Source organism: Medicago sativa, chromosome 4, assembly GCF_051527215.1.
Source record: "Medicago sativa cultivar Bolivia chromosome 4, Bolivia_mono, whole genome shotgun sequence".
Classification (NCBI taxonomy): Eukaryota; Viridiplantae; Streptophyta; class Magnoliopsida; order Fabales; family Fabaceae; genus Medicago; species Medicago sativa.
This window is the reverse complement of record NC_140752.1, coordinates 82,224,877-82,251,703: the sequence shown is the minus strand read 5'-3', so window position 1 is coordinate 82,251,703 and position 26,827 is coordinate 82,224,877. Positions and strand designations below refer to the sequence as shown.

Genomic DNA, 26,827 nt, shown 5'->3' with positions numbered 1-26,827 from the left:
TTTAACTTTACTAGGTCGCTGTTCTTCTTCCCTCAAAAAAAAAAAAACGGTCGCTGTTCTTCTTGAATCGTGCAGGTAGCTTAATACAATTCTCACAGACCGATGTGCTTATTTCTGGTTAAATATGTGAATTTTACTACATAAGAAACGTAGTACTAGGTTGAGAAGCAGGACGGTTACCATAATAGCATCAACAGGGGTCGGTTTAACTTACTTCCACAACTTGGCTGACTAAATTCTGATTAAGATGTCCATCAAAAATGTCTCAACCTCAAGTGGATGAAACTTGCGAAAAACTAAAAATAATTCATATTAGTAGTTGACTATTGACAATGCTCATGATACAAGTCATAGTGCTAAATGATGCTGATTTCTTTTAATACTACCGTCCATGATCAGGATATGAATTTCTCTGAAGCAAATTCAATTTATATCAAACGAATGTATTCCATTTATGGTTTATAATAACGCCCTAAAGTGATGGTTTAATGGTGTTCATTTGGCTACTTCTCCGTTTTAATGTTTATAAATGATGGACTTGTGGTGCAAATCCTCCATTTCTCTTCCAATTCACTCGTAGTCTCGTACAGGAATCAAATCAATACATTAAATAAAAACCTTGAGCCTCTCAAACAACTGAGGAGTGTGTTCGGAAAACTGAAAACGGATCCAAAAAACCAAAAATTATTTATTTGATGTCCTTCAGCTAAAACAAGGTGTGTTCATGGTACAATTTGAATCAATTTTTCAATTTTAAAATAAAAAACCAACCAATCAAGGGATTATAATCACATGTAATTAGGTTTGGGTGAATCCTTTAGCAAACCTATGACAATCCAACTCAATTCAGTTTAGTTTGCATCGGTTGTTTGGTTAATTACAATTGTAAAGAATTATATTATATTAATACAATTCCAAACAAGTTTGATGCGTTGGGGAAAAATCACACGATATTCACTATGCCTAATTTACTTCACTTCTAAACCAAGGGTACAAGATCTTAGAGAGAAAATAAAGGCAAACCCTACATGTTTACTATATATGCAAACAACTTAATCCTGTTTTGAATGGTTGGTCTCAAACGAACAGCTGATTCATACATGTGGACATCTCAATAACCACACCACAATATCGAAGTAGAGATCAAAATGATCAAGTACCAAGTGATAAGCAATAAAAATATAAATATTTACGCAATACAAAAAGAAAATGAATGAATGTGAAACAACAAAAAGCCAACCACAAGCTTAAATAGTGAAATGCATTCTGCCAGGCGGCTTTGGAATCAACAGAAACCAGCAATGCTGCTAGACAGACATCATCAGCACGAACTACCAACAGCTAATACCATTGCAAACCCGACCCCAGCAAAAAGGGCAGCAACAGTCTGCTACATTCAAATTATTCACGAACACACATTCATATTTAAGATGCATCAGCAACCACCTCACAGCTACAATCAAGGAGCAATGAGCTACAGCAAACATATCTCACTACATTAAGTAGCAGATATTACAAACTCAAAAGGCCAATGTTAAATAAGTATCCAGTAAAATATCTTAAAAAGTAACCTTGAATATTTTACCATTGACTCGTTCATCGTGATTAGAAGTAACACACCGGCAAATTAGGATTCATATTTAGTATCACAGATTATGTTTAGTATCTGCATCTGAATCAACAAATGACTGGTCCAACTCCTACGTGGCATCAGCCAAGTGCCAAAATACGTTCAACTTGTGTTCATCACAGCATCAAAAATTCCTCTTGGGACATTTTTTATGAAAACCAAGCACAATTACCAGTTCAAAATCAGAACTCTCAAAGGGTGTGCAGGATTTAAGAAATAAGGAAGTGAACAAAAAAGCTTACCAAAAATCAGATCAATCATGAAAAAATCAAGTAACTAAGTGTCTGTCTAACCAGCACACTGGTAAAACAATCAGTCCTAAAATCAGCATAGTTCTTGCAACCAGCATCAAACTCACGAACTATCATCAATGACATAGAAACAGCATCAAACTCACGAACTATCATCGATGACATAGAAACAACGGCATCAACAGCAACAATATCAACATGCGCCTATCAGGCCCCAATCACTTTTCCCGATCACAACTATAAAACCCAATAAGTTGTTAATTATATATTAATTGAGCTTTAACTAGATCACAACCATCCTGCCTATAACAAAGGAAATGAAAATGTAGAAGCAGGGAGAGATAAATGCAAACACAGTAAAATAAAGCTAGCTAAAATGGCAAAATCCCTCATACTGAAATATTAACCTAGGAACTACAAGGTCCAAATGCTACCGAACGTCGAAGTAAACAACATAATATGTCAAAATAGAGAAACATTCAAACATCAAAGGAAATCCAACCCTACCAAACTGCACTTAGATCATAAAATCTTCCCAAAATTCTGATAAGATCATTCACATTGACCGAATCATCCAATATTATCAAAGACAGCAGCAGGTACACTAGTCGAGGTGTCTCTGGAATACTTCATGAAGAACAGCTTATTCCTGCAAATGTAAATAGAATTGAGCGGGTTACAAAAGGTTAAAAAAAATGCCTCTTTGATAGCAAAGATGGCTTTTTGATCCATTATTAAGTTCAAGAATAACATTGCTTTACTTACATCACCATTTGAATTTCGAGGAGAGGGGCTTCGAGAAGCACCAGGACGACCTCGTGGTGAGACACTGCGAGGCGTAAGAGACCTTCCACCACGGCTACGACTATCAGGACTTTCACGGAGTGGACTTTTCCTGGGGGAAACACTCTTTTGGGGGGATATGCTCCTCTTCAGAGAAGGGCTCCTCTTTGGAGAAGGGCTCCTCTTTGGAGATGGGCTCCTCTTTGGAGAAGGGCTCCTCCTTGGAGAAGGGCTCCTTTTAGGAATAGAACTGCGTCGCACTGGGGAGCGGCTGTGAAGAATAACAAAAAAGGCTCAAATAACAATAATTATGGTGGTGAAAAATCACAGCTGAAAAGCTCAAGTGTCAATGAATGAAGACCTGTCCACTGATCTGCTTCGGCTTCTACTACGACGCTCATCATCATGGCGCCCCCTTCCACGGCCCTTGTAACCAGGACTAGCACTACGGCTTCTGCTTCGGCGACGATGGTCCCTATCTCTCCCACGGTGCCTGTCACGTTCATGCCTATCATAACTCCGGCTGCGACTTCTCCTCCTGTAATCCTTTTCTTTGTAGTCATCACGATGCCTACAAACAATTAGACATTAGTCAATACAAATTGCTATCGAAGTCAATCATGAATGTCAAAACACCACTGAGTACGAGAAGTGAATTTTAATAGTAATAACATAAGAAAATACCAAAATCAACACATAAGATCCCATTGAGCATATCAACCAAAAGATAATTGCAATGTTTACTACAGTACACTACAATGGCAGATATGAAAGAAGACATTCAAAGAGCCTACCAAAAGTCAACAAAAGACAATTTCAATTAGACGTACAGTTTCGGATATCTACAAGCATGATTACAATGGCAGATATGAAAGAAGACATTCAAAGAGCCTACCAAAAGTCAACAAAAGACAACTTCAATTAGAAGTACAGTTTCGGATATCTACAAGCATGGCGCCAGACACCGTACTATAAGCTGCGGGGTTTTACTGATTAGACAAATTAACATGCTTAAATTTAAGAGGTCACATCATCCCCTCCTTAAGGAGCAAAATCAAACTGCAAGATACAAGTTCGATTGAGCATCATATAAATGCATCAACTGTATCATTGAAAATTCTAGAAATGGTTTCAGCCATAAAATTCAATGATCACTCTGACTGAACATTGAAAACAAAAACAAGAGATTGCATGTAATTGAAACATCACTCATCACAAAATAGCAGCCACCAAAACTCTCCTACATCCACAACACTCTAGAAGCAACAAGGACATTAAAAAGTGGCACTCACCTTCTCTTGCTGGGACTGCGGCTCCTTGAGCTCTTTGATCTCGGAGATGTTTCAATAATCCTTCCTTTCTGACTGTAAATAAAATAAATAAACTTAGCTACATACAATTATACAAAAAAAAAAAAAAAAAAAAAAAATCAATTAGAAAAATATTAACCAGCATCCAATATCAGTATGCAACTGAATAAGGCCTATTGTATTCAAACTCAAACTAAATCTATTCGACAGGGTTACTCAGTGTGTGTTTGGTTTCAATTAAAAATGAGACAAAATTGATTGTAGAGTTGTAAAACTGACTTTGCCTCTACATTTCATTCAAACTTGAAGCTAGTGTTTGTAGCTTTAGACTCGAAACACAATTTTTACACTCAAATTTACTGTTAAACTCAAACATAAACCACGTCACATTGAACTCAATTTTAACTAAAATCAATTCATTCAAAATCAATTTTTATGACCAAACACACACTTAGTTTTACCTCGTTATAGAAAATCAAGGTAAAATTTTTAATTTGACATAAAAACAACAACGCCATCATAACAAAAACGAAAAATAAAAATAAAATAAAACTTACATCCTCTCAGCATTAGGGCCATATTTTGCAAACTGAACAGTTATTTCACGACCATCGACCATCCTTCCTGAAAAATTAATCGTTTTTTTTTTTATAAATTCATATTAAAAAAGACCTTTTTTCCTCCCTAATAAATGAAACTAATTAACAAGAAGCATATACCGTCGAGCCTATCAACAGCCTTGGAAGCTTCATCAGCATATTTGTAACGCACAAAAGCGAAGCCTCTCGATTCACCAGTCCTTTCAAAAATACATCAAATTTCAATAAAATAAAAAATTAATTTCATGAATGATTAAAAAATGGGGAAATTAAAAATTAAAAAAAAAAATTGAATATACCTTCGATCTTTGGGGATGAAGATGTCAACAACCTTGCCATACTTATCAAAGAGAGGAAATAGGTCATCGGCGGTGGTACCTAGAGGAAGAAAAACACAGTGTTAGGTTAATTAGGTTAAAGATAACAGAAAAAATTGAACTTGAAAACAGAGAGAGAAGAGAGAAAAGGGTTTCGCTTACGGAAAGTGATGTTGAGAACGAGAAGAGAGTAGGTATCAGAGATGTCTGGAGGACCTGACCTACCGAAGTGAGACATGGTTGATTTCTCAGGATTGGATTCGATACACAGAATGTGAGAGTGAAGTGGGAAAGAGATAGATTTATCGGGATGGAATATAAACACGTTTTATTTTTAATAATTTTCATTTCTACTCTTAAAAAAAATATTTTTAATTTTTTCTAATAAAAAAATTAAAGTGAAAAATCAATAGTATATATATAAAGTAAGGTTTTTTATGCCACATGTCACTTCCACATTCATTCTCAATATTTTTATTTTTTTTCTATTTTATTTAACATAAATATCTCAACAAACTTTTGATCTTATGCACTCAGTATTTTTTATCTCAACAAACCACACATCAATCAATCAATCAATCAACACATCAATCAATCAATATCAATCAATATCAATCAATAGTATATATATAAAGTAAGGTTTTTTATGCCACATGTCACTTCCACATTCATTCTCAATATTTTTATTTTTTTTTCTATTTTATTTAACATAAATATCTCAACAAACTTTTGATCTTATGCACTCAATATTTTTTATCTCAACAAACTACACATCAATCAATCAATCAATAGTATATATATAAAGTAAGGTTTTTTATGCCACATGTCACTTCCACATTCATTCTCAATATTTTTATTTTTTTTCTATTTTATTTAACATAAATATCTCAACAAACTTTTGATCTTATGCACTCAGTATTTTTTATCTCAACAAACTACACATCAATCAATCAATCAATCAATCAATCAATAGTATATATATAAAGTAAGGTTTTTTATGCCACATGTCACTTCCACATTCATTCTCAATATTTTTATTTTTTTTTTCTATTTTTAAAAACCAATATTTTATTTAACAAAAATCGGGTTTTCGGGCTACTTTATCGTATTGCTCCGAAACATCCCCAGAAAATCAGAAAAAATTCAAGGACCATGACTCCCGTAGAAGGGACTTCTTACGGGACTCCGCCCCTCAAAATCCAAAATTCCATCGTTTAGACCCATTTTTCATTTTTATTAATTTTTTATATTCTCAGAAAAATCCGAAAAATTTTTCATTAGTTTTATTTGATTTTTAGAATTTTTTGGTACTATTTTTATATTTTTATGATTTTATTTGACAGGTTTTTAGCATTTTTTTACTTAGTTTTTTGTTGTTTTTAAAAGGAAATCTCAAAACTGTTGAAATGTGAGAGTCTGATGGCTGATTATACATAAGAATTGTCCGGATTATAAAATCTGAAATTGTAAACATGAATCCGAATTTTAAAATCCGGAATGCACAAGGGCATTTTTAGAAATTTTACAGGGCGCGGGAGAAGGCAATAAGTTGGGAAAGTAATAGTCCATGTTTAAAGGACCCAAAACTATTACCACTTGGACTAATTCATTATTGATTTTGTTACACTTTTTATTCTTGCATTGGACATTCATCTCATCATTTATATTTATTTTTAATTTTTTTTGAAATATTTATATTTATTTTTATGATATTATTATAATTGTAAATTTAAATAAATTCAATCTAATATACTGATACGTGTATTCGTGCACACAAACTTATAAAACTTATTTAATATCTAACCCGGGCAACGCCGGGTCTCTAAACTAGTTTACATTAAAAATAGTGTTTTTTACAATTTTAATAGTTTGGCTACACAAATTTCAATAAATTTTTACTGCTTCCATAACCTGTGCATCAGGGGACTAGTTAGTATTTCTCTTGAAGGAAAGACTTGTAACAATTTCATTTTATTTTTTCTATTAATTTTAGTATTTTTATCAGTTGTTTCAAGTGATAACATCAGTAGTGTTGAGGCTCAAGTTATGGATTAAATATGTAATTTGTCAATTTAAAACAAAGGAAAATTGCAACAAGATGGAAAATCAATCAACCTAATATCAAGATGTCAAATAAAACAGTACCACGCTTAGACAAGAAAATCAGGAAAAAAAAAAGAAAAACCACTTATTTAGATTAAAAGATGGGAAAAAGTTAATTTTGATGTTTTAGTTATATTTATGTTTTATCAAAAAAAAAAAGTTATATTTATGTATAAAGTTTTTCTAAATATCATCTTGTCTAAAAATTGATTTTTTTATGCCCAAAATGATAACTTATTTGATTAAAAAGAGTTTATTATTTGAAATTATTTTCTATTTTTAATTTCTAAAATCATGTTTCCCTAAAAAAAATCTAAAATCATGAGCATATAATATGTTAATAAAAATACTGGGACTCGTGAAATGAACTATTGTGATAAAGGACAGATGAAACGCTAAATACAGTTAGATGAATTTCATAAAATAATGAAAACAATGTTGTAATATTCCAAACATAAATTATCTATCTATTAATACCTAATTAAGAGAATTAATAGATTAGAAACAAGAAGAACATATATTACTTAACCACGTCAAGGTAAGTTGGGGTTTGCAATATTATATGGCCCTAAATAAGGGAGGAAGATCATACTTTTGTCATCCTCCTCCCTCACCTCTACTCCTACCACCGGGCCCCACCATTTTGCGTCATCATCCTTCACCGTTCCAACCCAATCACATAAACTTCGCATGCGATTGATTAATTCGATTGTTTAGGTCCTCCTAAATAAGAAAAAGAAGATTTAAGAGTAGAAAAACGATATTATATTAGGGTTTCAAGATAATGAAGACAGATTGTGGAGAAGCTTGGTTGAGAGCAAGGGAAAGGCATTAGGGGGCAAGGAAAGGTTAAATTGTAAGCTTGAGCCATCGTTATCAACATAGAATCAAGAGGTGGGTTCGCCTTCCCTCGTTCCTCATACTTTGGGTTAAGGGTTCAATTATCAAGAATTTGGGTTTTAGTTTAAGAATGTTGAATCCATAGAAATCTAAGTATACGAAGTTGTTACATGATAAATTGTGTAATCTCACTAATTGAATTTGATTAGACAACATTAAGGTTTGTATCTATGTGTGTTGGATGTTTAGGGGCAGGTTTAGGAGTCATTTAAGATCCCGAGATGCAGTTTTTTCATGTGAAAATCATTTAGATTGGTCAGTTGCAAGGTGCTAGGAAATAGAGATTGGGCACTGCTATAAGGAGTTGAGAATTAAGAGTTAGGAACCGCCTAAAATGAATTTTTTGTGATTATAGTTTAGCGCACTCTTAATAACAAATTTACTATAAGCAAAACTTATGTGATTAAATTTAACGATGAACTCTTTCCTTAAAAAAAAAAAAAAAAAACTTAACGATGAACTCTAACTACCATATGTAAAAACTGTTATATTTTTTGCAATGATATTATTTATTTTATCAAAATTCATTATTAAAAAAAGAAATATAACCCTTATTAAGGAAGGATTATTTTGAATTTTGTTAAACTTGTTGAATAATATATAATGAGCGAGGGTCATCATGGAAGATTCTAATTGTGATTTTCAAATGCGTATATGATAATTTTTCAATTGCAATTTTAATTTTCACAGTATGAGTGATAAAAATTTAAGAAAATTAAAATTTTATTTCGTTGATATTTTTGGTAAATACGATTTAGTTATTATATTTTTAAAAAAACCTGTTCGACTATTATTTAAGGATTTAATGTACCGGTACATTCAAATTTTTGGGTGTGCCATATAATTTGTTAAACCGTTTCTTCAAAAAAAAAAAAAAATTGTTAAACCGTAAATTGCCATAGTTCTATTTCTTATAATTGCACTAACTGTTAACCGTTTGACTGACCTCTTTTTAAGAGGCATTTCAATGATTGAATTTAAATGAGATCATTTTATTTTTTTTGAAATATTATGCTGTGCCTTTCCCTTAGCTTGTGATGCATTGTAGTTTATAAAAAACTCTCTTGTCTGTAGTTACTCGTATGGAATTGAGAGAATGGATAGGAGAAATCATAACACTTGGCGGATTTGGATGTATTGGTGAATTCAAAATTATGACATGTTTGAATTAACTTATTTGAATTTACCAACTAGCATAAGCTCTTGTAAGACTCTTTGACAGAGTTTATGAAAACAACTTATGCATGATCAATATTTTGTTTCAACTTGTTTTCATAAACTCAACTTGACTTTCTTTTATATTCTGTTACAAAAGCTTGTCATAAGCATTTATGCTATAAACCATTAATTAAGTTCTTCATCCAAATAATGCCTTAAATTCACATAAATAAAATAAAATAAAATAAGGCCTTAAATATATTCCACTTGCATACATTAAGATCTGGAATAGCTAAGGCAGCATAGTTATGCTTCCTTGAATAGGGAAGTTTAAATAAATTTCATCCCAAAGCAGCCTTATTCAAATTCCAAAATTTAAGATGGTCAAATAATTATGAACTTAACTAGAAAATAAAGAATTTACAACTCTAGAAGGACTATGAAGGACAAACAAAATACTACACAAAGCAGAGCCAAAACATTAACCTGTAATCAATGAAAAACTGCTATGAGGAAGACATCTACAAGTAGGGGTGTAACAGTTCGGTTTGAATTAGTTTTCAGTCAAAAAAAATGTCCGAACCGATAAAATCTTCATCGGTTCGGATTGGTTCGGTTTTCACTGTTTTTCAAAAAAGAAACCGAACCAAACTAATAAATTTGGTTCGGTTTGGATTGGTTCGGTTGATCGGTTTGTTTAATAATACAATTAAAAAAAAATCATATTCTTACAAAAATATTTCATAGAACTTTGTATAATTGTATTTCATATTTTGTTTTTTCATGTTCTCTATTTTTCAAACAACTTTTCATAACTAACCTTACTCAATATTTCATACATATGATCCAAAATTCATTCATCCATCATTCTTCATAAACAACTTCATCAAACTTAAATATTTCAGTCATCCATGATACATACATGCATCATTCATTAACAAACACAAATTCCAAAAAGCACATCCTAAAATTAAAACATAGTCAAAATAACAAATCAATGGCATAAACATGATAAAACTAACCAAGAGATAAACGATCCCAGCGGTGGCCAGAGGTGATGAACAATTGGTTTGGTGTGGTTGATGGCTAGGGTTTACTTTTTAGTAAAAATGAAAGAGTCTGACTGATGAGATGAGATGAAGATAATGATGAGAGAAAGCGAATGGATTAAAAAGTATTTTATGTTGGACTTTAATTTTGGGATTAACCATAAGTTTGTGTGATGTAGGATAATATTAGTAAAATAAGGAGCGGGGTTATCATCGGATTGGTACATCGGTTTCACGGATCTCGAAATGAAAAACCATAAACCAAACCAAACTAGATCGGTTTTGATTGGTTCGGATCAGTTTCAAACCGAACCAAACAAGGTCGGATATTTTTTCGGTTTGGTTCGGTTTGGACTTTCGGTTTCGTTGGTTTAGTCCGAACCGCTTACACCCCTATCTACAAGCCTCCCAAAACGAAACCTACGAGAAATAAAGAGAAGTATCTTGGATAACGATATAATTAATACTAACATTTATTATTTCACTCAAATTTCTCAACTAATGCCCCTCGTCTCATTGATGGCGTGGCTCTTTCATTTCTACAATACCTCCCATCCCGTCAGTCCCAATTTCTTTTCAGTCTTCAGATGATTACCGCAAAGCAAGAATAAATGTGTATACTCCCATCATAGAACTGCGCAGAGCCCAGGATAGAGAACCTTGTTTATGTTGTGTGCCTCCACTCAACACCTAATTTGGATACTTCATTTTCTTGTTTCGGCGAGCCAGATCAGATTCAACATAGGTTTTGATGATTGGCAATATGCCGTGTATTTGTTTTTGCTTTAAGGAGAACTTGAATCTCAAAAGTAATGAGTTAGTCATTACGCCAATGGAACTCAACCCCATGAGAGCCCCTGCAATTGATGGAGTCAGCATGGTACCATTTACAGGAAATAACACTCCAGCTGCAATTGGAACCCCTACCTGCATGAAGATAGAAGTATAATCACACCATGAGAGTTGAAGAACAATAAAAATCAATGTATTATTAATTAAACTGTAAATGACGCTCACAGTGTAATTACACCATAAAAATAGAAGTAAAACTATTTTCAGTTTTCAATGTAATATTAAGTAGTTACCTCTGTTGCACGGACGCTTATGATTGAAGGCGTGTCCCGGTGTCCGACATGTGTCGTGTCCGACACCGACATAACACCGACACTTGTGATTACATTGAATTATGTCATTTTCTCAAAAAATTATCGGTGTCAACGTGTCAGTGTCGTGTCTGTGTTTGTGCTTCATAGGTAGTTACTTTTTTCAATTGTATCCCCTAATTAAGACTAAATGCAATCACTCCTAAGTCAATATCCTCCACTTTGCATTTATGTTAATGGTGACAACACCAAGGGTTAATAAGGTTAGTTATATAAAAGGAGTGGGTCATACGGGGAAAGGGAAAAGGAAGGGAAAGAAAAGGGGGTAGTTTTGAAAAAACGCAAAAGGTGGTTGGAACTTGGAATGACAAAACAGGATGCTGGATGTAACATTGCCCTTTTGTTAGCATTTGTATGGTGGTCGTCATAAATCGATAATAGAAAATGCTGAGAATACTTTTCATGTTTCAAGAATTAACTTTTCAGGCAAAAATACTATCAAAATGTTACAGGTAAGAAAATGTGTCAACCAAATCGTGCCTATCAAATTTTTATATCTGGACAGCAGAACTTACAATGTTGTATACGAAAGCCCACCAAAGATTTTGCTTTACAGTATTCATGGTTAGCCTGCTAAGCTCCAAAGCATCAAGCAGCTGCATAAAAATAAAACGATTAACTGTCCGGTATGCATTCAATTATCATATTGTAAAAGAAGGGAAGAAAATAATTAGAGTAGTCGGACGGGAGACCAATTAGGAACAACTACAGAAGTTAGTTTATTAGAGGGGATATCAGTTACACGAATAGGATAGTATGATTCATTTGGAAAATTAGAAAGTTAGTATGGAAAGAGATGCCCTTGGAGGAAAATTCTCTCCTATTCTCATTAAAAAAAAAAGGGCAACCCGGTGCACTAAAGCTCCTGCATACGCAGGGTCCCGGAAAGGGCCCACCATTTGGTATATTGTACGCAACCTTACCCTGTTTTTTACACAAGAGGTTGTTTCCAGGACTTGAACCTGTGACCTTTCAGTCGCATGGCAACAACTTTACCGGTTGCACCAAGGTTACCCCTCTTTCTCCTATTCTCGTTATTCAATAAAATTGTTTTTTACTGTTTCAAATAGTTTCTCATTTCTCTTCACTATTTTCCTAACAAAGATAAACACATAGTATTACAGGTCCACCTAATATAATGCAATATATAATATCCTAACGTAAGTAAGGGTGTTGAGAGATGGGCCAAAACATTATTCACTATTTAAGTAAGGGAAATGTTAACTTGTGCCCTTGGTGCATAAGTTAAGAAACCAAATGTAGAAAGTTTTTTCTGAAACTTGTGCATTTAATGTCTTAAAAGTTGCAAAAGTTATATTTTCAATATAAAATTTATTTTTAATTTCCATTTTAAGCTTCTTAACTTCTGCCCTAAGAGCACAAGTTAACATGACCGTTTAAGTAAACATTTGTTTCATACAAGAAAACCAACTAATTTGATTGAACACACTCTTGATGCCTCTTAGAAATTGTTGAGATCCTTTAGATGTTCACTCCAGAACATGATGAGATATGTTCAGAGTCTATATCGACTAGAGATGTTGCCTGGGTATTGCTTTTCTTATAAAGCTTGGGCACTCCTCACCTTACAAGTCGATTTTATAAGGTTGAGTTAGGAACAAACAGTAGATTTCATTCAAACATGACTGTTATGGGTGCAACATTAAGTCAAACAATAAAATGATGCAATAAATTGAAGAAAATTTTGGGAAATATAAGATTGTTTTAAGAAAACCAAAACGAAAAAAATATTACCTGCGAGAGATGATTGTGCATCAATACAATAGAAGACACCTCACTGGCAGCTCCAACACCTCCACCCAATGCAATACCTATATGTGAAGAAGCCAGGGCAGCTGCATCGTTAATTCCATCACCAACCATAGCTACAACTTTCTTATCTTTCTGAAGTTCCTTTATGAACTTATTTTTCTCCTCTGGCTTCACTTCAGATAGCACCTACAACTCATAACATGCTAGACATAAAATTACCAAAAACATTTTCCGTGCACTGAAAAACATCAACAGCATAAAAAATATCAGTGAACAAATTCAAACCCAAGACACCTATCCAAACATGTAAGCTAAATTCCAAATAACCAGAAGAGGGCTAATATGCCAAAAGGTGGAATAAATTGTTATAATATCAGCCTTACATGCACACAAAGTTGTGCATATTAAACACAATTCAAATGGCTAGTACTGCAAATATCGGCAACTTGTAATGAACAAAATATAGAACTTGATCTGTTTAGACATGGGAGGGTCATGAACAATGACAAAGCCTGTCGCTCCACCTTGGTGTCAATAAACATGTTATTTTTTTACTGATCAGATGCCTCAACGAGGATGAAGATGACCATTTACAACTCAGATTCAGTTATGTAGAACAAGTAACCCTCAGTTCTTAGCCTCTTCAACTTAGTGACATATTCAACACGACAACAACCAAACATAGACTGTTGTTTTTCCATGGCACCAAAATATCAGCCTTGCAAGTGCTATTTCTTTATAGAAATATTTTGTAGTTACGTAGTACGTTGAAAACATTTTACCTTGGCTTTGGGAATCCCAACAAGAGATGCAACATATTCAGCTGCATTCCTTTTGTCTCCAGACAGCATGTAGACATCAATATCTTGCTTAGATAAAGTGTCAACAACATGTCTTGCATCTTTCCTTATCTCATCTTCAAAATAAATCTGACCAGCCAAAGTATCATCAACTCCAACATAGACAAATGATTGGTTTTTATACTCCACTTCTTGATGTATACTGTTGTTAACTCCATGCCTGCACATATAAATTACCTGCTGAAGGTATGATGTTTATGAAAATAAAAATTGTACAAGAAGATTATTACAAGAGCTTTCAGAGTAAAGTCGATACAAATATTTTCTATTATGTTAATCTTCAAGTAGAATGCAATATTTAGAGTTCATTACAACAGTTGGTCACAGCTGTTGCATCTAATAGCAACAGATTCTTTGGGCATAAGCTAATCCATACTCCATTACAGTGAGACATAGTAGATACATTTGGATTTTATTTATAATTTTATATAATGAGACACTGTAGATAAATGGACGACTTGTATGAAGTACAGTGGTGGAAGTATGTAACGATTAAAGATTTTGGTAGAATGAAATTCAGAAAGCTATAGCACCCATAATATCCAATTGCTCCATCAAGTAACACTATAAGGGCTGTTTGAGATTTAGCATATACGTTAAAGCAACCCTCTTGGGTTGGCCTGGTAGTGTTGGTTGGGACCTTGGAGTGTGCTCCTCTCAAGGTCTCAGGTTCGACTCTCCCGAGTGCTAATTTCGGTGGGCTAGTTTGGCTTTTTAAAAAAAAAACATATACGTTAAAGGAATGGAATTCAAAATAGACGAATTATCTCATGCAAATTGACTCACACTATCAAAATTATAAGGCATAGATGGGACAAGTAAAATATTTTTTAGGTTGTGTGGAAAGTGAGGAAGCATGGGTGAGTGAAAAGAGGTAGAATCAATCAACCAATACAGATGATAGTAAAAAACATGGTCTTTTCCTCTTGACGGACAACAAACAGAGGGTCCTAAGAAAACAATAGAGATTGAGGCTCATTAACCAATACTGAGGATGACATGCAGTTTATCAAATAACTGGCAATGAGAACAACGTCGCTTCAAACTTTAAGTGCGTGAACATTAATTAATAAGGTTCGAGTGGTATCAACTAGAAGACGATGTTCTCGTTCAACGCCATTCTATTGCTTCGCTTGTGGACAACTAGATTGACTGACATATCAGCACTATCCAGGACAGATGGAGGGGCGGATGTCTCTCAAAGAGGTTCCGGTGACAGACCTGCTGCGGCTCTGGCAGCAGCTTCGATGGAGCGTTGTGACACCTGACTATTGGACGGTGGGTAAGAGCTCACAGCTTCTGAAACCCTAACAAGGATGTGTGAAACAAGAGACAAAACTGTATCGAACCAAAGCTCTAGATACCAAGTCGAATGGTTTAGATAATTGACTTGCATTTAACAACGGGGCAGTACAATTATATATACAAGAGAGAACATCTCAAAATAAGAAAACTATATCAATGATTATAATAGAGAATAGTCCTAATTATGACTGTAATCAACAAAATGAAGTATATCTTATCTTGTGTATCTTTGGACCATGATAAAAGAATCAAACTCAAGTACCTGGTTATCCATTCCAATGTCCCAACCGAAACCTTTTTGTTATTTACGGTTGCAACAACACCAGATCCAGGTTCTTCCAGGAATGTTTCATCTGCTACCTGCAAATTTTGCTTAAAGAATAAGCCGGCAGTCATCAATTTTAGGACAAAAGGGTAACTCAACTAAAATATGAAATGCATACATTACTACAGGTAAGATCTATTCTTTGAGTCTGATTAGATAGTCAGACTACCAAAAAAACTAAATAAAGTGTTATTAATGACTGAAAAAGGTTAAACAGTTAAAAACCCATTGGCATAGCTTAATGAAAAAGACAGCATCTCAATTTCAAACATATCGTATAATGTTCATGAAATAACCCCAAATGCAGAGAACAAAATCAAACTTTGTCGAGAAATGACATGAGAACCTTTGCGTCATGGCAATTAACTGCCTGAGCGGCATCCACAATTGCTTTCCCAACTGGATGTACTGAATTTGATTCTACAGCAGCTGCTAACCTCAGAACTTCAATATCAGACAAAGCATTTATTTTAGTTTGGCTGCATTGAAAAGGCAGTGTTATATCACCTTTTAGTTGCATAACTTCGGCCAAAGAAAGTTTCCTATCATGTATTAACAACATGGGAATGGCTTCTCTCACGATTATTCATGGTTAATACTTACACCTGATTCTATTCCAATAGGAAAATATATATAATCTTGTGTAGGCAACTAACTAGAGAAATTAAACATTTTATAGAAAAACAATCTTTTCAAATGAACTTATTGTGATAAATGGGCAAAATTTTCTTTCTTTACACTACCTTGAATTTGCATTTTCTATGCATGTTCCCGTGACAATCTTTGTCACCACAGGTTTACCAATCGTGAGGGTCCCTGTTTTGTCAAACACAACAGTATTTACCATGGCAAACTTCTCTAGAATGTTTCCACCACGCAAAAGTAATCCTCTTTTAGCCCCCAAAGAAGTTCCAACCTGTTGAACACACACACAAATCAAACACAACAATAAGTAAGGTGGGGACAGATGTTGTCTTTGTGAAGATTTTACCAGTACAGCAGTGGGTGTGGCTAACCCAAGTGCACAAGGACAAGCAATAACCTGCATCAATAAACAAATATTACTTTCAGAACAGATTAGAATTTTCATTTAAGCAATATCTGAAAATTAGAAGCTCAAAATGGCCTATTTCTTCTTTCTTATTAACGGAAATACGAGTGAGAACAAGCAGCTGGACTGTGTATCAATTTTTTTTGCATTCCAAAGCCACTCGTCTATATAAATAATCAGTTAGTTGGACTAAGAAATATTTTTGGGCCTATGTTATCAAAACTTAAGTGCCTAACAGATCTTTACATTTGACTAACATTATATAGATGACGGACAAATATCCGACAGGATATATGTTCATACAAAATATATGAAAAACATACCAGAACACTGCATGCAAGCTGCAAAGCCAGTGAAACTGAACTTCCTTGATATACAGCAGTAGGTATAATTTGTGGGCCGAACACACTCCAAAACGTAAATGTGGTAACAGAGATTGCCATTACTCCATACGTGAAGTATCCCGCTACCTGGATACACAAATGTCGTTTCGATTTAGTGGAAGATATATAAGCAAGAAGATGATTGAAGGAGAATATGTTGCTAACATTCCTCTAATTGAAAATACATATACAACAACCAACAACAGATTGATAAAGTTCTAGAGTGAAAGAAAACAAAATTGTAATTAGAACTGAAAATGTTTCTACATATTGATCTCAGTTATTACATTAGCTTTTATATTGGTTCAGTTGGGTTTTATTTTTATCTGTCCAAAACAGCACATCAAGGGTGGTCTATGTGAATGAAAAGTGAGAACCTAAAGCAGAAAAGGACCAAATCACATGATGTTTGGGATTCCCTATGGACTAAAGAATACAGTGAATTAAATTAAACAAGTAAAGTCTGTATTGGTTAAGAAATGAAAGGCACGGTCTGTATCAGTTAACGTAAAAATACAGACTGTATCTGTTACAAATAAACATTCTAACACTCCCCCTCAGGGCAATATTCTAGAACAACGTACTGCTTAGCCCTTCGAAAAGTACATCAGCAAGTTAACCCTATGAAATACATAAAAGGTGCAGATCGGCAATGGCAGAGCATGTGTTCTTTGACAGGGCAATAAAATTACAATTCTAACACTCCCCCTCAGGGCAATAAAATAAATCTCAAGAAGCTTGACTATCAAGTATAGCATAAAAATGAAAAAGGAAACATCATGAAAGATTAAAGCCAAAGAAAGCAGCTTAAAAAAGAGTTGTCATCTTTCCACCAGTCCTCCCAGAATCAAATATGTGATCATCACCAAATCTATATTTAAATAAGAGTTTAAGAAGAGATGCAAGGGAAAGGGATTCCTAAACTGTAGCATGACACTTCCTGCATTTTTTCTAAACCAATTCCACAAAATTTTATTTTGCAACAGACCTCCTTCATTTTTTGTTCTCAAATAAATAAAAGAGCAAGTCCTATTCTTTCTTGGGACAGACGTTGAAACATACACATAAAAGGAGAAAAATAAAAAGGACGCATTAGGTTGTATGACTTTTAGATGCATAGAGAAGGCTGTTACTTTTTCCTTTTATGGCAAAAAAGAAATTCAATAAGACAAAGATAAGATGACTACAGAGTACAGTGAGAGATCCTCCTTACAAAAGAGGTGAAAACAAGAGAACAAAGAAAACGACAATAAGATAAACCAACCTAATCACTCAACAAATCGATTTGAGGGAGGGGACCCCTTTGAAAAGAGCGGATGCTTTATACCAAGTAAAAGCCAAAAACCTAATCCTATCGCAAAGAAACTGCTCATCCAAAAACATCATCTTGAAGATTTTAAAAAATTACTCTCCAAACGAAAGAGCTAATACCTGATTATTATAATTTTCAAGGCACATAACATTAACTTATTATACAGCTATGATGCTTGGACCCTCTGGTGAGGCCAACTATAAAAACACCCCCTCCCCCAAGAAAAAAATCATGCACGCCTAAACCATTCTGAGCTTGTAAATCTGTTTATAATCAGGTTCCGTATTCTTTTGGTCAAACTTATCAAGACTGTATAATCTTCCAAGCCAGATAAAAGCATCGATCGCAATGCTAAATCTGTAAATCGGTGGTCACAATTTGATGAATTTAACTTTTGCAATCAATCAGACCACTTAAGATAGTAAAAAAAAAAAATACATGCTATAAAATAATGGGATTCAGTGGGCGAACCTTGTCAGCCAACCGTTGTATAGGAGCTTCTCTACTTTGTGCCTCTTCAACTAGACGAATAATGTCTCCTATAGCAGTCTCACCACCTGGTCTCCGCACCTCTATTGTAAGAGTTCCATTAAGATTTATAGTTCCAGCTGCAACCTCACTCTGAAGACAAAACCCAACAATCAGTTACATAATTCAACTGCCGGTACTGCCACAGATACAGAAATGTTAAAGGGCCGATCACATCATCAACAACAACAACCAAGCCTTATCCCACTAAGTGGGGCTGGCTGCATGGATCAAATTACGCCATAATGCTCTATCATTAACCATATTTTGATCAAACTCATTAATTTCTAGATCTTTCTTAATAGTTTCTCTTATAGTTTTTCTAGGTCTACCTCTGCCTATGGTGATCTGACAATCATGCATCTGATCTACTCTCCCTACTCAACATCTACAGGTCTTCTATCTACATGCCCGAACCACCTAAGCCTGTTTTCAACCATCTTTTCTACTATAGACTATAGGTGCTACCCCAACTCTCTCGCGCTCTCTCTCTAATGATCACATATCAACACAAAATGAAGTGTGCTCATCATCAGTTAATATGCACCCAAACAATGTTACCATTAAAAACATAATGGCATTCCTATTTAATTGGCACAGGGCACATAATGCCCTAACAAATTTATAATCAACGATCAGGCATCCAACATCATTAAAAGGCATCAACAATATCTATAAGTCACACTAAAAGTCAAATAAATGATAAATATCAGATTATAGTGTGTTGAGATACAACTTACCCCAAGTTCTTTTGTTACTGGCAGCGGCTCCCCAGTGAAACTTGACTCATCTACACTACTTCTACCAGCTCTCACAATTCCATCAGCTGGAATACGATCCTAGAAAAATAGAAAAAGTAGCTGGGATAAATATTTTATGCACATCAACCCTCAAAATCTAAGCAGAATATGTTTAAATTTCAAATCACAATCATCAACAGTTTAGCAGCACAAACACCCTCATACTTTTGGAAATAGGAATGAAGGTGTTTAGATGGTGAATCCCTCCTTCACCTCTTCCCGTAGTAGTAGACATAAAGCATATCAATGTTATCATTTTGTTCATTTTCTTTAATACCTTAGTGGGGACTTTAATCATTCAAAGATACGTTAATAAAAGTCAGCCTTTCTAAAATAAACAATCGGAGCTTGTTCAGATGCAAAAAGGGGGTGAAGCAGTTAGATGGTTGTATCCGATAGTATGCATGTTCCGATATTACTTACTCCGGGGAATATGATAATTTGGTCTTCAACAGAAAGACTGTCAGAAGGAACTTCAACAACTGATGCAGCATCTGTTTCCCCATTATTAACTAGAAGGCGAGCTTTAGATGGCAATATGCTAAGAAGTCCTGTCATATCACTGGTTGCTTTAATTTTAGCTCTCTGCTCAAGATTCCTTCCCAACAAGACAAATGCAATCAGCATAATAGGCTCCTCAAAAAACGCCTTCCAACCCTGCATTAAAAATTCCATTTAACACAATTAAACTTCCATTCATATCTATTGCATATCCAGCTTCGTAATTTCAACGAAAAATGTATACTTCCTAACTTTAGCTTTACATATATACAGGCAAGCCCACTGTTGAAAAGTCCCCTATCGGCTAGAGATATGGCCTAGGTAGTGCTAATAAGACCTGAGAAGTCCTACCCTTTCAAGTCAGTTTTGAGGGGCAGAGTAGAGTCTGAAGCCTAAATTCTAAGATGGCATCAGAGTTTATCAAAAATCTACTATAGGCAAAGAGCATTGTTATTCCACCCATATAGGTTTACGCTTCAGATGTTCAGCCTTAAGCGTGAGGGGGTGAGTTGAGAATCTCACATCGACTACAGATATGGCTTAGATAGTGCTTATAAAACTTGGACAGTTCTAACCTTACAGGCCAGTTTTGTGAGGCAGAGTTACCCCAAAGCCAAATTTCTAACACACACACACAACAAGCATCGAGTATACCAAAGAGTTGATTTCCATTTTCGTAAGTAAAATGAGAGTGGGCTTGATGTAATATAACAAATATACAATGGAAGTTTTAGCGAGCCCCTAGTATGGAACCTAAAACAAAGGGACCATTGGTGAATATGGACCCTAAAACAAAGGAACCATTGGAGAACCCAAGTTGATGACCGGTTATACCAAGTAACATTTTTTTTTTACTGTTTTTTATAAATGTTTTTTCTTTTATTGTAAAATAAAATAGAGTACTTTCTCTTTTAAGTCAAATTTTGTGTAGATGAGACAAGGAATGCACCAGATCGTTGGAGAGAAATTAAGGAGGCAACTTGACAAAATAAACAAAAATTAAATTAGTGAGATATCAGTTTATGCAGTACAACAGATCCTTCACGAGTTTATTAGAAAAATTATTAACACGACTTTTATTCTAAACCACAGGCCACTAAAATCCTACTCCTCCTAATTTGATGGTTGATTGAAGCCTAATCAAATTCATTGCATTCATATCATTATAATGGCTAGTTTTTTTTTTTCTCTCTACATTTTAATCATATACATGGAGGAAATCTCCATTGTAAACAAGATCCATATTTGGAACAACCACCTCATTGTATCCAACTAAACTTAACATGACTAACCAGAGTTAATATGTACACATTCCGCAAATATTTTTCTCAGATCTACAACCTTGCCGCACATAAACAATGATTCGGGGGTTTACCAACTAGTACTGTATCCAACCCCTACCTTTGCGACTGACAACCTTTGTCTCTCTTGAGTAAACAAAAGATCGAACGAGGAACGCGACTCTCAGCTTATTTTCTCGCAATAGTTTTCACAAGGGGCAGGCTATATCCTTTTTCTTATTCCTCTTCTTCAAATCCACCATGTCAACATTTAACTCTTTTTTCCCATGATGCAAGACATAAATTTAAGATCTGTCCACAATTTTCCCGCAACATGCAAGTTGACGGCCATCTCCTGACTCGTCTCCATCTTAGCTACCGAAAAAATAACTAAAAAGAAAATAAAATTAAATTAAAAAAAAACAATTGTAACTTGCTATAGCCGGTCATCAACTTGGGTTCACCAATGGACCCTTTATTTTGGGGTCCATTTTAGGGGCTCCCAAAGTTTTAATGTACATATTATATGAGAACAAGATGAATACAACACTATTTAGCTAAAGTAGATAAGTAACCATCTGCCTAAGTCCACCACAATTTAGTCCTTAGGTAGAACAAAAAAGAAAAAAAGAACCCATCCAACATTGTAATGGAAAAATGAGACAAAAAGGCTTGTTGAGATGCCACATTGACTAGAGATATGACCAAAATGAGAAATCCTCAACTCTTGATTTAAGCCTAACCCAAATTTTATATAAGAGTATATCCTTGATCTTTTACAGGACCACTCGCACTTGCCCATGCTCTAAATGCTAAGTCCTGGGCATAAGATGTGTTGTGCTATTAGGCCACCAATATTTCTAAACACTCCAAATGTCCGTCCAATCTTGAACATGAAAGAGTGTTTTAAGATCCCTCATCGACTAGAAATATGAACAAAGTAGTCCTTTTAGGGCTTAGACAATCTTGACTCTTGAGCAAACTTTGGGGGTTGAGATAAACCTAGCTCAAATGCTAAGATGGTATGCTAAAATTTAATCAAACTGGAATATGCCCATGAACATGGATGATCAAGGAACAAGTCAATTATGATTATTTTTATTATAGTTAGTGACAAGTATATAGTCAATTAGATCAAATTAATTGATCCCATTAAATTTCTTGTGTGTTTCAGCCATGAAAAATTATCTGTAATTCTCATTGTCATTGATATGATAGAAAATACATGAGGATATAAACAACCTAGGGAATACAATCAAATAAGGAAACTAATTAACTCCTAGATTTGCAAGAAGGAGAGATTCTGTATGATTGATTTTAAATGGAAAACAAGTATCCTTATGATACAGCTAATAATGACAATACAGCTGTCCCTTAATGGCTCGGCCTTGATAAGGACGAAAAAAACTACTTTTTAAAGTTTAGGAGCTAAACCCAACAATCTCCCTCAATTAGGAAGCTAAAAAAACATAATTAACCCAAATATCTTATAGCATCTCTTGAATGCTTTTATTCCTAATGCTCTCATCAACGTAAGGAATTCAAATTTTCTATTTTTCTTTAGTCTTTCCAAGTTAACTGAGTTGCAAAATATAGCCGGCAACAAAATAAATTTGAAATTACAAGTTGGAGATAGAAGATTTCAAAAATACATTTTACCAATTTCGGCAGCAAAACAGCAAATGAACTGACTGTGAATGATGACAAAGCCCCAAGACCAACTAAGCTGTTCATGTTTGGCGCCCTTTTAAAGAGGCTTTTTAAGCCATCAAGGATAAGTTGGCGGCCGGGACCAAGTAATGTAAGCAAACACAAGGATAGATGAAACCCGACAGAATGAAATGCATGAATCCATGGTGCCTTTGCGGCAAAGAGATGGGAGAGATGGCCAACAAGACACACAGCACAAAGAGCCCAGGAAACGGCTAGCTCACGACCTTAAAACAGCATATAAAAAAGAAAAGGAACACAATTAGTCTCAGTAGTCACAACAGATGAATCATCACAAACAACTCAGAAGTATCTTAAAAAGGATCTTGTTGCTACATTTAAAAGATGCTTACCACTTTCTTTTAATAGTTTATTTCTTTCTTCCATCTTTCTTTCAAAAATTTGTAGGAAGTTTTCTCTTGTTGAATCTGCACTTTCATTTTCATTGGAGAAACAGCAGAAAAGTTACACAGACATATCATTGGAGAAAGCTAGTATAACTTCAACTAGGTTTAAACATGTTTTTAATGTTTTTCATTTTCGCCCCTGGATTTTTTTGTTATTTAATGGTCCCAATAATATTGTTTTCCATTTTGATCCCTTTTATGTTTTCTATTTTGGTCCTAGTTATTTTGTTTTGGTCCTAGTTATTCAAAATCCTTTAAATCACATACAGGCCATAAGCTTCAACTTCGCCACAGAATTTGATTGATCTGAAAGTTGTAACTTGAACTAAGAGAAAATTTAAAGATAACAATCATCAGATTTCTAAAACCAAATTTCCAAAAAAAATATTAACACAAAGTAATTCTTGTGAAAAATTAACCACTCATCAGGCTAGTGATGTTCAAAGAGTGGTTAATAAGTAAGCATGTATTCGCTTAACCAACTACACTGAGAGGTTGGTTATTCCTAGACTGAACTGTCACTATATTCTATGAGTAAAAAACAATATTCTTTATGCTTCAAACTAATAAGTGGAAAAGCTTGAATCTTTGTTATCATTGTATGTGATAAAGAGAACTTGCTGAGTGGAGGGAAACATGATAACAGAACAATATAGATGCAACCTGATAATCATCCAAGCAAGCACCCGGAGAACCTTCCCTTAAAAACTAGTTATCAAGGGGGAAGAACCAAGCCACTTAATTACTCCACCAAACATCCCATACTACTTGATGTGGAACTTGGGCACCCCATAATACCCAAGTCCCTATCACAACAATAATAAAGGAATTGGATTTTGTTATGCTATAGTGGGTAAAAAATGAAATACAGCAGCTGTACACGTTAATTGGGTACACAACTGTCATTCTAACAGATCAAAACACAACCCAACCAACGTTCACGGGATAAGAGTCCGCAAAATTATTGACAAATAAAGGATTTCTACTTTCAGATTCAATATCAGCAAATTCTTTAACATTCCAGGGAGCTTGAACACAGGCATGGCTCTAGAATACTCACCACGAGAAGCCACAGAGGCTCACTGAAGGGAGAGATTATATTATAACATCAATAATGCCACTTAACCCACCAAACTTCATATAAACAAAATGAATAACAACATATGATAATGTCTAATCTCGTCTGAAGTGATGACTGCTAAGTAGACAACTAAGGGAGTAGAGTATCCAATGCCGTATTTTACGTCCATTTGGCAATTCAACTGTACCTCCATGCTTAAGAATCATTGTTTAGAAAGAGTCTAGTCTATACTGTTCCCAAATTGAAGTTCGGAAGAAAGTTGGTTGTCATTCATTGATACTCACAATTAAATAATTTCCAACCAAAATCCTAGATGAATAACCAACCAAGTATATATACTCAAATAATAAATTTTGTAATATGCAGTAGTTAAAGGATGGAAAAGAATAATAACCAACCAAGCATGCAATTTATATGATAATTGTGAATATATCAAGGAACTAGATCATCAGTAAGTAGCAAGTCAGGCTATTTTCTTAACCAACAAACACCGAAACATAAAGTAAAAATACAGTATGTAGATGAGCTTGAAAATATACCACGGAGGCAAGAATTGAAACCACAGCTAGTTAAATGTTCTGCAAGTGTCTTCCCTAATTGCTTTTGCCAATTTGGTGCAGTTTTTGCTTCAGAAACAGGCCAAACTATTGCTGTCTCTGTTGTTAAATTTACACTAGCAGATGACACTTGTGGCTGCAGGTTAGTGTAAAAATTAAACTAATCATTAATCATCCACAAACTTATGAAACTAAATATACTGCATGCTTATCCCATTTCAACTACTTAAGCGTACAAACATAGCAACATTCGCTCAACATTACATTAATCACCGTAGAAATAAGATAATGAAAGCATCAACTAATCAAATTCAAGTAGAATCCAAATATAAAAAACTTACTTGACTTTCCAGAATCCTCTTCACAGATGCTGCACATCCACCACACACCATTCCCTAACAAACACACAAACAAAACTGAATTATTAATTTTAAAAAGAAAAAGCAAGAAAAACAATACGAACGAAGAAAAACTCAGAGTGAAGAGTTCATACCGAAACATCGAGAATGATAACATCAGGCGAAAGAGCCGAAACCTCTTGCGCAGCATCTCCAACCAATTTTACACTACCATCTCCAGACTCACCACCAGAACCACTACCACCACCTCCTCCTCCATTTCCAACTCCAGCACCTCCATTTCCACCGCCGGCAGAAGAACCAAAAGAAGCAGCGGAGCTCGAAACGCAGCGCGTACGGCACGGCGTTCGTAAGAGCAGCGCGCGGAAGTTACGGAGTGATGGCGATAACGGCGTAGAAGTACAAGAGGTAGAGGAACACGGAATGCGGGAACGGTTGTTGTAGGAAGTAACAGGGCGTTTGAGGTTGTGGCGGAGGAGTGTGCGGTGAGGTGCTCCGGAGAAATGACGGTGAAATGCTCTGAAAAGTAGCATCTGCGCCGTCGTGGTGACGGTTATCGCATAATCCATTGGATTGGATTAGAATAGAGAAGAGTCGCACAGTCACTGACTGGCTCTATCTTCTATCCTATCATCTACCAGTCGCGCGCTTAAAATCAGCTGAGCTTATTACTACTACTTCGCACCACTGCGTTTTCGAACTTCTTGCTTCGGAGACGGTTTTCACCTTATAGATTATTACACACCATAGGATAATTTTATTCCGGATAATAGCTCATAAATGTATTATTTCATATTTAAAAAAAAAATTATCGAAATTTCAAATTAATCCGCACTATACTAATCAAAATAGTTATTATGTTAAAATATTCCGTTAATTTTGTAGTGTTTAAAATACTTGTTGTCATATCAATCCATATATAAAGAGTTAATATCAACATTGACATTGACGTACTATTTTAACTTTATTAACTATTTTGATTAACAAAATGCACCATTAGAGACTAGTATTTTATAATTTTGATACATTAAAGAACCATTATGTTTACTCGTTTTATATTCAACAACCAAAATGACTTTTTAATTTATTTCTTACTAATTTTTTTAGGGGTAAAAATGATGTATTTGTACGTGTTTTTTGCTTAAAAAAATTTAAAAAAAAAAAAGAAGAAACATTTTTTAGCTGTGTTTATATAGAAATGTTTTTTAAAATTATCTTCTAAGTAGTATATGACACTTAGTTGACTTTAATCTTAAAAAAAATCATATTTTAAATGAATGAACAATATGCATCACTTTCATGGTAAAGAAAATGTTGTCTTTTTAAGTAACA

At 34.5% G+C, this 26,827-nt stretch overlaps 2 protein-coding genes across 9 annotated transcripts; both read right to left on the bottom strand.

Annotated features, from left to right (window-relative positions):
- Positions 1-1,061: 1,061 nt before the first annotated feature.
- On the bottom strand, positions 1,062-5,177 carry SC35 (serine/arginine-rich splicing factor-like protein, putative). 8 transcript variants are annotated; one of them, XR_015007204.1, is made up of 10 exons: positions 5,053-5,177; positions 4,873-4,951; positions 4,694-4,773; positions 4,532-4,598; positions 3,957-4,028; positions 3,026-3,235; positions 2,647-2,935; positions 2,389-2,530; positions 1,572-2,118; positions 1,062-1,493 (listed from the first exon to the last, which is right to left on the bottom strand). XR_015007204.1 is itself a non-coding variant. In XM_085704407.1 (8 exons), exons 1-8 carry the CDS (start codon positions 5,126-5,128, stop codon positions 2,525-2,527), a joined length of 879 nt encoding a protein of 292 aa, XP_085560533.1. In that variant the 5' UTR covers positions 5,129-5,177; the 3' UTR covers positions 2,122-2,524. The 8 variants fall into 8 exon arrangements, 1 of the variants encoding a protein (XP_085560533.1); XR_015007200.1 differs by having other exon boundaries at positions 1,062-1,474; XR_015007202.1 differs by having other exon boundaries at positions 1,586-2,118.
- A 4,705-nt stretch (positions 5,178-9,882) lies between these two features.
- On the bottom strand, positions 9,883-26,197 carry PAA1 (P-type ATP-ase 1). Its single transcript, XM_085704406.1, has 17 exons — positions 25,630-26,197; positions 25,478-25,531; positions 25,119-25,272; positions 23,445-23,519; positions 23,041-23,318; positions 20,024-20,257; positions 19,541-19,639; positions 18,744-18,893; positions 16,901-17,047; positions 16,518-16,568; positions 16,270-16,442; positions 15,873-16,005; positions 15,464-15,561; positions 13,819-14,056; positions 13,019-13,222; positions 11,779-11,859; positions 9,883-11,027 (listed from the first exon to the last, which is right to left on the bottom strand). Exons 1-17 carry the CDS (start codon positions 26,062-26,064, stop codon positions 10,791-10,793), a joined length of 2,841 nt encoding a protein of 946 aa, XP_085560532.1. The 5' UTR covers positions 26,065-26,197; the 3' UTR covers positions 9,883-10,790.
- Positions 26,198-26,827: the final 630 nt, after the last annotated feature.